Here is a 10,554-nt window from a genome sequence, read left to right on the forward strand (position 1 = left end):
TGACTGGTGGCGTGAATTGCAAAGAGCTAAATCCCCTCACCATTTTCACAACGAATTGCATTTGGCAGGAATGGAATCAATGCACATTCAAGAACATCTATTCCTTGACCTTCATGGTTACGAGTCATCTTTGTAATAAATGGAGACTATGGCTTGTGGTGCGGCAAAAAACATAGGGTAGGGTCTCTAGTAGACGAGCGTGAGTAGTCTGAGTGGTTCTCCGGTGGTAATGTGGCATAGACTAGGGTAGTCACCCCCTAATCACTCTTTTTTGTAACTAATTATGCATTTTGTAATGAACGTTGCACAAAGCTCTTGTGTATCCGGGGAAGGGGTGAATGGATCATATCTACATCTACCAATGCCAACAAAGATATTGCTTATTCTATGGGAAAAACTATGAACGCATCTCAATGTAAGTATAAAATGGCACACCGAGCTCTTACATATTCCGAGAAAAATAATGATGAAACAAAGCACACAATGCAACTACAAGTAAAATGTGTTGTTCAGCAAATTCCTACTCACAAGTCATCCATGCCATGGATGGTTGTGGGAGCTCAACGGTAGTCCATCCCTAGCTCCTCCGATGGATTCAGATGGGCCTGGCCAATACATAACGGAGTCGATATACTATGCCTTCTTTCTGAGATCGACGTGGATGTTAGGTGCAGAGAACTATAGTGTTCTCGGGCACCTCCGAGATTGAATTTATTTGATTGGTTGTTCCTCAAAAATCGGGGTTGGAATTTAAATGGTCTCCAAGCATGGGGTGTATGCTGCACCAATCGAACTGCTAGATTTGCCTTCATAAGCCGAAATATACCAACCAACGCATGGTCGAGTGTTCTTTCTCACCGATAGTCTATTCTTAGGTTCTTCAACCGCATGGATTGGGATACATATCCCACTCCTTCGATGAACTTGGTCAACTGATGGATAGTCGTTAGCGCCTCCACTGGTGGTGTTAAGCATAAATAGCTAAATTCTCTCACCATCCTCACCATGAGCTTCATTTGCCCGGAATGGAGTCAACACACCTTCAACAACGTCACTTCATTGACTTTCACAGTTGTCAAGCACATCTGTGTTGAGTGGACACTATGGCTTATGGTGTGGCAATAAACATGTAGGGTAGGGAGTCTAACAGCCAAGTGTGAGTAGTCCGAGTCAGTCTTCGATGGCAATGTGGCACAAAGTGCGGATGGTCACCCCCAATCACTCTTTCTTGTAACCGATTCTACATTTCTTAATGGTAGAACACAAAAGATCCTGCGTGCTCCAAGAGGAAAGTATGAACATACCATCAATGCAACTTCAAACACCACAGCCCACGCATTCCAAGAAAGGGTGAACAAACCATCAATGCAATTACAAAACGATGTGTGAAGCTCTTGTGTATTCCAGAAGATGAAAGAAGAGGAACCTGCCACCAATATATCACCATTCTTGCTCTAGCTTTCGTCATGCCGTATATTGGTGCAAATTTAACTTTTCGCGCCATTGAGATGAAGAACAAAGGAGGGCACTACAATACAAACATCTCTTACGGTGCAAAAACAAAAAATTCAACATGGACCATCGGATCTCGGACGGACGCACCAAATTTGGGCGGGAGAGCAGCCAAACGGCTTTGATCGTTTTGTCGAAAGCCGCCTGGCTAACACCTATATTGAAAGCAGGCCCTTTCGATGGCTCCCACATGACAAATCCAGGCCATCCATCCTAGATCCAACGGCCTACGTTCTATTTTTATTTCTATTTTTGCAGCAAAGGGGGTGAGGGAAGGACTGAACCAAGAAACCCGGAAGCTCGGGGTGTAAACCATAAACGGCAGCCACACTAACGACTTCCTCCCTCCGCCCCCTCTCTCTCCACCCCTCCCCCCACTTTCCCACTCTGGAGTCGTCGTCTCTGCTCCGGTCTCCGGAGAAAAGCAAAGCCAGCGCCGAGCAGCAAGCCCCACACGCCAATTCGGAATCCTTCTCCTCCCCTCCACCCCCGCGATCCCGCCCCTCGCCGCCTGCCCGATCGGCCTGCTTCCTGCCGGGGTAAGAAGTTCCGCCTCGCCTCACGCCCAATTCGGCCCCCAATCGCGCGGTTGTTGGTTTTTCGGGTGATCGATTGCTGTTTTTTCGCGCGATTTGGAGGCGGATGGGTCGTCTGCGCGTCACCGTCTGCTGGGTTGTTGCGCCTGGTTGACGGATTTTGGAGGGATGGGCGATCGAGCTGGGAAGGGTCTGGAGAAAATTTTCTTGTTTTCTAGGTTGAAGGGCTTAAAGTTCGTGTGTAGACGTGTAGTATAGATGTAATTTTGGTATTTACAGAAAATGAGCAAAAAAATATATATCTTTCATTTACTGAGAATGTTCTTGGTTGTAAGATAAGCGATTTTGGTATTTTCAAACTAGAATTACATGTTATGTATGCTTGATAACTCATTTCTAATGTTCAGCTTGCTATAATTGCAGGTCTAGTGGGTGTACGGAAGAGGGCATTTCTTAGTTGAGGATGCACAGTTAATCTGCAGCAGCTCGAGTTGTAGCATTTGGATCTTCTGACATGGCTGAAGGGGCAAGGTTTCATGGCATGGTTGGCGGTGGCGGCAAGGGGATGCAAGAGAACGAGTTCAATGGCTTCTTCAGCATGCCCTACTATCAGAAAATTGGGGAGGGCTCCCACATGTCTGTCGACAGCACTGACAACTACAACCTCGCTGGTGGCTCCGTTACCATGTCAGTGGACAACAGCAGCGTGGGCTCGAACGAGTCCCGCACCGTCATACTTAAGCACCCGGGCCTCCGTGATGCTCCAACCGCAAGCTACTCGGTTGGCAACAGTGTCTTTCGTCCCAACCGTGTGGCTGCGCACACCCTAAATGAAGATGCATTGGCCAGGGTTCTGATGGACCCAAATCATCCAACAGAGATACTTAGCAAGTACCAGCAGTGGGCCATTGATCTGGGGAGGTTGGATATGGGGGTTCCCTTTGCACAGGGAGCCTTTGGGAAGCTGTACCGGGGAACATATATTGGAGAAGATGTTGCCATTAAGCTGCTGGAGAAGCCTGACAATGATATCGAGAGAGCACAATCGTTGGAACAGCAGTTTGTGCAAGAAGTTATGATGTTATCTACCCTAAGGCACCCAAATATAGTAAGATTTATAGGGGCTTGCAGGAAGTCAATTGTGTGGTGCATTATTACTGAGTATGCAAAAGGTGGCTCAGTCAGGCAGTTCCTGGCAAAAAGGCAGAACAAGTCGGTACCTTTGAGGCTGGCTGTCAAACAAGCATTGGATGTAGCGAGGGGAATGGCGTATGTGCATGCTCTGGGATTTATCCATAGGGACCTGAAGTCGGATAATCTTCTAATTGCAGCAGACAGATCCATTAAGATTGCTGACTTTGGAGTTGCTCGAATTGAAGTGAAAACAGAGGGGATGACACCAGAGACAGGAACCTACCGCTGGATGGCACCGTAAGTTCAATTGATGTTTGGTTTCGTATGTATATAGTTATCTTCAACATTTGAAATCTATGGTGTTTGTCATTTAATCTATTTGCACATGCCAAATCCTGTATCCGCTCATACAGTTGCCAACCTTCACCGTAGAACATTCAACTGCTTGTCAATAATCTATTACTGTAGTGTGATATTTACAAACTGTCCATAGATATTTTCCCCCACAATGTACCTGGATGCTCTGATTGTATGCAACGGGTTCTCATATAACTCAAACTGTACATGTTGTTGCCTTGTGTTAGACAGAAGTATCATCTGCATCTGATTAACAGCCTTCTGCTGCACCCCTGAAACGATTGAAGGTTGGACTAGCCTTATAACTATTAACGAAGCAAGTCTATTATACCACAGTTCCAACATTTTGTCCATACAAAGCATGGTCCATCGGAATCCAAATTGAAATATTGCAGAGTTGGCAACTATTTTCTCAACAGTAGGGTAGTAGGGTACAGTGGCGGGCTATTATACCAGTAACATAACTAACATATAATGTTCCCTTTTCTGTTTTATATATTAAATTCTCTTTGCATACATGGAGAAATGGTAGAGAATTGTTTCACTTCGATTGTCTCATAGTAACGCTTCTATTTGTTCCTCTCGCCAAAATTCCAGCATTATGCAGTGTATATAATTGATGTAGTGGTTGGTCTTTTTTGTGTGCAGGGAAATGATCCAGCACAGGCCTTATGATCATAAGGTTGATGTCTACAGCTTTGGGATTGTCTTGTGGGAGCTTATAACTGGCATGCTTCCTTTCACAAACATGACAGCTGTTCAGGCGGCTTTTGCTGTTGTAAATAAGGGTGCTCGTCCAGCGATCCCACATGACTGCCTGCCTTCCCTAACCCACATCATGACGCGCTGTTGGGATGCAAACCCTGAAGTTCGCCCACCATTCACCGAGATCGTCTGCATGCTTGAGAACGCCGAGATGGAGGTCGTGAGCCATGTCCGTAAAGCGCGCTTCCGCTGCTGCGTTGCTGAACCCATGACCACCGACTGAAACTAAAGCAGGTTAGACTATCGCAGCGGGCATTAGGGAAGAAAACAGGTAAGGATGAAGAAAAGAGGCAATGCCAATGTGTTCATCGTTGTCAGTGCGTGGGGTCTGTGTGCCTTTACCAGTGCGCATTCTGTCTTGTGTAAGTTGCACACCTCAAGTAAAAGTAATTTCGTATAGATGTTGCCTTGTATGCTAACAAAGACCTAATGGAGCTTTTCCGTGTTAATAATATCCGCTTGCTCTTGTACTCGTGCAAGTTTGTGCTTCGCATTTGCGTGCTCTTTTTACACCAATTCTTGCTTGGTTGGTAACCTGTCAATTGGATCAATCACTGTCACTTGATCCAAAGTTTATGCTAATCATGGTGACACTTCAACATATGAGCAATCCAGCTGGTGGTTTCATTTTGAAAATCACAACTTGTTGAGCTGTATATTTTAGTGGCTGTTCTGCCTCACTATCAGCCACATACTGGCCTGATTCAGGCTGATTTATATTGAAGACAACCGTGATGGTGACCCTGTTCTACATCTTGTGTGTCCTAACGCGAGCTGTTTGGATTGTTTGCTTTGAGGAGACAGGATCGCTTTCTTTACCTGGAATTATATGATTATAGTCTGCTCTTTGATGTATGTGTGTGCACGTTCTACAGAACAAAATTACTCGTATAATTTAATATGTGGGCAAGTCAAAGTAGACTGTTCTCTTCTGCCTGCGCAATGAAACAAATTAGTGTTATCTGCATAACAAATATGAAATCATATCGTCTATGATACCCCTCTTCCGGTGTAGCAAATGGTAAAAAAGATCACCGCGAATCAGTAATGGAGATTACTGATGCAAATGGCTTGTCAGGGAGAAGAAAATATACAAGTCGTCACTTTATGAAACAAATCATGTCCAGATTCATCAACAATGGTTTCAAAACGAGCCAACAATTGGCAGCAGGGTTGTACAATGGAAAAATAACAAGGTAATCAATGAGTATATAGGTAACATGAACAGTGAGATTTTCCACTCTGGTAGTAGTTGACAGGAGCAGTTCTTGCATAAGCTCTTCCTGGCTGTAGATCCAAAATGGTACAGATGCTCGTGCGTCTTCACGCATCAATTCATCCGGTTTACGCCGAAGAAAGTAGATTCATAACCACTGCTGGCGCCATCCATGGTGAAACGGACGAACTGAGGCGATGGCACCATGGGCTGTCCTTCGGCACAGGACGCCGACGGAGGGCTCCCTCCATGTGGTGAAGGGCCCCGGCTGTTTTGGCTGGCACCAGTGAATTGGACGAGACAAGATGCTTGCTGTACAGGATCAGGTAATCCACAAGAACTAGCTGACAGAAGAGAGAGAGCATGCTGAAGATCCGGTGCTCCACCTAATTTCGAAGCGGTTACAGATGCGTCCGGACCTACAGGAATTCATCAATCGGTCAATCAAAAGGATTCCCTCACCAAAGTATGGACACTCAAGAACATCCAAATGTTGGGATCAGATATATCTGCAAAGGTGAACGAACATCATGTGGCTCATATGCATTCGAGATATATTTCAATCGAAAACAATTGAGCAGTATTGCTGACAAGCAAACTGCAGTATATTTGGTTATATATAACTAGTCCTCCATGTTGAATTATGAGTATATTGCCCACCTTTCCTCGTCAGCTTAAGCTTTTGGTTTTCACTGTTTTGAGGCATGAAACTCAACAGTCTATTATTATTCACTATTAAGGACTTTAGTGAATGGACATACCAAAGTAAATTTGGGAGTTCCTAAGCTTACTTATGCATATTATCAAAAGTATTGCCATGACACCATTTTTTCACATGGGTCGTGACAAACATTTGAATATACAAGATCAGCTATTTGATATCATTCTGTATGCAATACAGAGCTGTCTAACCACAAGATCACTACTGATTGTAGTTTTAAATGTGTGATGTTCGTTGTTATCAAAATTTGGTATCATTATAATTGCTATTTCAGCTATACCTGAAGCCCAATTAATCCAGTGCAATGTAGGTGCAAGTTGTTCCGATGGAAATTCATAGTAGTGATTAACTAATTAATCATGTTGTAAGTAGGACATTTTGATATAACTACATATATCCAAGTGTTGCATACTAACGTTTATATGTAGGTGCAGGAAAACTAGTAATATATGTCAATACTGAAAAACAACTTAAGTCAAATCACCTCAGGCTGAAAAACTACACAAAACATAAATTTTGCCACACAATCTAGCATAAAACCTCCTTTTTCTCTAACAGTCCAGTTCATTTAATCTACAATGATTCTTTTCCTGATTCTTAAATGTAAAGCCATCATGGCTTTGGAACCAAAGAGCAAAGACTAACAACTACTCCCTCTGTTCACAAATGCAAGACATTTTGGCAGTTTAAACAGCCAAAACGTTTTACATTTGTGAACAGAGGAGTATATATATATCAATGATGACATTTTTTTAATGGGGAAACATTTCCACTTGTTGGGAACTATAAATGCTCGTGAACAGCAGGAGTTCAAAGTAAAAAAAAGATTGAATGTTGGCAGGAGAGCTGCCAAATCCATTGATTAGAAAGGGGCCTTACAAGAACACACCAGAAGGAGGAATGCACCGCATAAAAGCGAGTGCCAAAAAAGAATTAAGTGAAAAAGCGGGCTGATCGGCTTATCAAGGAAAACCGGGCGAAAACCTAAACAGCACCTAGCTAGTTCAAAGTAAGCTTTGTAGTGTAAGATTCACATATGTTAGAGATTGAGTGAAGGCCAAGAAAGCATCCCCCTCGGTCTGAGTGGGTGGAGTGGAACCACATTTTTATAGTGCCGACTTTTCCGAACAGAGAACCAGAGTTTGCTCTCTCCGATTCAAGGATTTTCATAGGAAATTTTATACGTTTGTCATCTTCAAGATTTTTTCCTATGCTGGTTGTTCAATTTGTAGGATTGTAACCCGTAGGAATTTTTCCTACAGGTCTTCTGTACTCCATTCTAAAATAATCAATTGACTCAATCCAGTTGGGATGATTCCTATATTATTATTTTCTATGTACAACCAAATATCTTTCAATCCTGTGGGATTCAAGATGGCATGGTATTACAATCCAACTTTTCCCTGTTCTGATGTTTTTGGAATCCCACGAATCAAAGAGGCCTACATTACAAAGACGTAACATTTTTTGCCCGTAATAAATGTGCCAGACCACCTAGGAAAGAAGATAGCATGCAGCTTTTTCATCGATGTGAACTGCGATAGATACAAAATGACTGACAAATCATACCTTTCATTGGTAGCAGCTCAGCTATGTCATGACTCAGTGCTGGAACAGCATTAGGTAGATGAGATTTATCAAAATGAACTTGTCCATTGATTGATACTTCTCTTATTTCCTTCACTTGCGGGAGCTTGAAGTCAGATGGGCTGTCCCATGGAGAACATGGGAAAGGCCTTGCATGGCTTGGATCTTTATTCCAGACAAAACTTATTTGCCGTCTATCATCTGTAACATCAATGGCAAAAGCATTTATTATCGGTAAAAGGTATAAGAAAGTAAAAAAAAATTCAAACGACTAGCTATCATCTCATATATCAACTATTGAAGATAATTTCTGACTAATCATGGCATTATCGAAAGCCGAAACTCATACCTAGCTCAAACACAATTTATTGAAGAAATTCAACTCACAATCAGCCAATTAAGCATAAATAACAGTAGTTTCAGTATGATGTGGTGTGGAGTGCAAGGAAAAATACAAATCCCGCATAATTACCCACTTAAAGTATGGACATATTACCAAACATCAATGACGACGGGAGCCTTGCCGGTGCAAAGGAGAATGCGTCCGGCTGTGGCTTCCTGCGCCGAGCATTGTGGTCGGACAGTCGCCTCCGGCAGCTCCTCTTCTTCTGGTCGAACTCCGACAGCGCATGGAACCTTGATGACCAAAAACCAGGCAATCAGCAAAACCACAGACAGTACTACATATATAGACTACTTATATATGTACCAACTAAGATCTAAGAGTATGCATACACAGAAGAGAAATCTTGACACAGTAACTGAATCACAGTAGCCACAGCACAACAGAATTTTCAGCCCAAAAGTGCACACGCGCGCGGGACAAGTGCCCTGCCAAAACTGGAAACAGGTCTTGCACAGCCGTTCAGCCATGCCATGCAGCACGATTCTCCACAGGTCGACAGTACTATAATTGTGGGGAAAAGGCATCTTCGCCTCCCAAATCGGGAAACAAGCCGTACCCGCACAGGATAACCGCAGTTTCCGGACACACACAAAACCACAAGGTTCCCGGATTATAATCAACTGACGACGAACGAAATTATAGCGCGGCGCGTTTGCACCATGGTCTAAGGAAGTGCGGAGTTCGCAGATAGACGGGGGGTCGTTGAATCTCCTGCTTCCCGGAATTCCAAGAACGAAAGACACGCGCGGAGTAGAGCAAGAGCAATCACAAAAAAGTCGAGCTTGCAGCTTTGCAGTGAGAGGGAGGGAGAAACAGAGAGGGCAATCGCAGAAGTCAAAGAAAAGCACGGCCCCGGCGAGCAACCAGGGTGCAAGAACAAACTCCGGCGAACAAGCTCGGAGCGCCAAGAAACACCCACCGGCTGCACTGCTGGCAGAAGCGGCGCTCCTGGCCGGCGACGACGACGCGGGGGAACTTGGTGTGGGCCTCGCAGACCCGGTGCTTCCGGTGGTACTCCTTCGCGTCGCGGAGCTCGACCCCGCAGCCCTCCACCTGGCACCTCACGCCCCCTCCTCCTCCGCCTCCTCCGCCGGCCCCCTTCCCCCTGGCCCGCTTCTCCTTCCCGCGCCTCCCCGCCGCCTCGCCGGAGGAGCCCGGCGCGGCGGCGTCGCCCCAGTCCCAGAGGAGGTGGGGCGGGGAGAGCGGGGTGGACTTCGGGGCCGTCCACTCCATGCGGGGCGGGGGCTTGGTTGGTCAGCTTGGGATTTGGGGATCGAAGAGGAGATGAACAGTGTGGACTGTGCAGGAGAAGAAGAGAAGCAGAGATGGGGGAAGAGAGACTTGGAATAGAAAAGGCAAGTCTTTTTTAGTGTTCGGTCCCCTCTCTCTCTCATTTTTCCCTTTCCTGTTCTTTCCCACCATTTTTCTATGCTTGGCTTGCCCTAAGTGGATTGTGGATAGCTGGAAACAGCTTGTGCATTTTCACAACTTATTTTGGATGCTCTGTCTAATTAACATTAACTTTAAGAAGGAAAAAAAATCTAATTTACATCAAACTGATTTTGGCCAAAAGGAAAAAAATTATCTGGATAAAGTAAACAAAACCCGAATATGATCTCCAAGTTGCTTCATTTTTTGTCAAATTAAATATTTTTCAAATCATTTGGATAAACATAATCATTCTCATACACCTTACCCATGTACTCCTTCCATTCCTAAATACGGAGTATAAGTCATTTTTAGAGATTCCACTATAAATTACATATGGAGCAAAATAAGTGAACATGTACTCTAGTCTATATACATTTGAATGTAGTTTCTATAGTAGAATCTTATTTAGGAATGGAGGGAGTTGTATAATTTAAACGCTAAGAATCGCAGTAATATTTTACAAAACAATATACATTATGGTGATGTTGAATATGTATATGTGCATAGTCATGGACTAAGTAGGAGTTACAAAAAAGTTTGGCAACTGACAATTCGTAATAAGTAGAAATTTTCTCATTAAAATTCTGCAAATTGAACAACCTACACAAAAATTTACAAGAATTATGATGATATGAAGATTTATGAAAGTCATTTAGATCAAAAGGCTCTTATTCCACAACCTTTTACAAAATGACAGGATTTTTGCATTTATTAAGAAGAAAAGGAGTTGCCAGTTAATTAGGAAAACCCGAGTGAAAACCAGGTTGTCCAGTTAATTATGAAAAAACGAACAAAAAACCATCACAACCGTTGAGCGGCACACATAAGATACCCCACGCACACCACTCCGAAGAGGGACTCGCCGAGACAGCACACATGCGTCACCATC

At 43.9% G+C, this 10,554-nt stretch overlaps 2 protein-coding genes across 2 annotated transcripts; one reads left to right on the forward strand and one right to left on the reverse strand.

Annotated features, from left to right (window-relative positions):
• The first annotated feature begins 1,792 nt into the window (after positions 1 to 1,792).
• LOC109772332 (serine/threonine-protein kinase STY13) lies at positions 1,793 to 4,793 on the forward strand. Its single transcript, XM_020331010.3, has 3 exons — positions 1,793 to 2,051; positions 2,472 to 3,479; positions 4,188 to 4,793. Exons 2-3 carry the CDS (start codon positions 2,563 to 2,565, stop codon positions 4,525 to 4,527), a joined length of 1,257 nt encoding a protein of 418 aa, XP_020186599.1. The 5' UTR covers positions 1,793 to 2,051; positions 2,472 to 2,562; the 3' UTR covers positions 4,528 to 4,793.
• A 600-nt stretch (positions 4,794 to 5,393) lies between these two features.
• Positions 5,394 to 9,591, reverse strand: LOC109772331 (squamosa promoter-binding-like protein 4). The gene is made up of 4 exons (XM_020331009.4): positions 9,154 to 9,591; positions 8,325 to 8,464; positions 7,811 to 8,029; positions 5,394 to 5,939 (listed from the first exon to the last, which is right to left on the reverse strand). Exons 1-4 carry the CDS (start codon positions 9,465 to 9,467, stop codon positions 5,635 to 5,637), a joined length of 978 nt encoding a protein of 325 aa, XP_020186598.1. The 5' UTR covers positions 9,468 to 9,591; the 3' UTR covers positions 5,394 to 5,634.
• Between the last annotated feature and the right edge of the window lie 963 nt (positions 9,592 to 10,554).

Source organism: Aegilops tauschii, chromosome 6, assembly GCF_002575655.3.
Source record: "Aegilops tauschii subsp. strangulata cultivar AL8/78 chromosome 6, Aet v6.0, whole genome shotgun sequence".
NCBI lineage: Eukaryota > Viridiplantae > Streptophyta > Magnoliopsida > Poales > Poaceae > Aegilops > Aegilops tauschii.

Coding starts and splice junctions, on each gene's coding strand:
- LOC109772331 (XM_020331009.4), bottom strand. CDS start 9,467: ATGGAGTGGACGGCCCCGAAGTCCACCCCGCTCTCCCCGCCCCACCTC. Junction 8,465..9,153: donor TTCTGCCAGCAGTGCAGCCG/GTGGGTGTTTCT, acceptor TTGGTCATCAAG/GTTCCATGCGCTGTCGGAGT. Junction 5,940..7,810: donor TGAGCTGCTACCAATGAAAG/GTATGATTTGTC, acceptor GAATTCCTGTAG/GTCCGGACGCATCTGTAACC.
- LOC109772332 (XM_020331010.3), top strand. CDS start 2,563: ATGGCTGAAGGGGCAAGGTTTCATGGCATGGTTGGCGGTGGCGGCAAG. Junction 3,480..4,187: donor ACCTACCGCTGGATGGCACC/GTAAGTTCAATT, acceptor TTTTGTGTGCAG/GGAAATGATCCAGCACAGGC.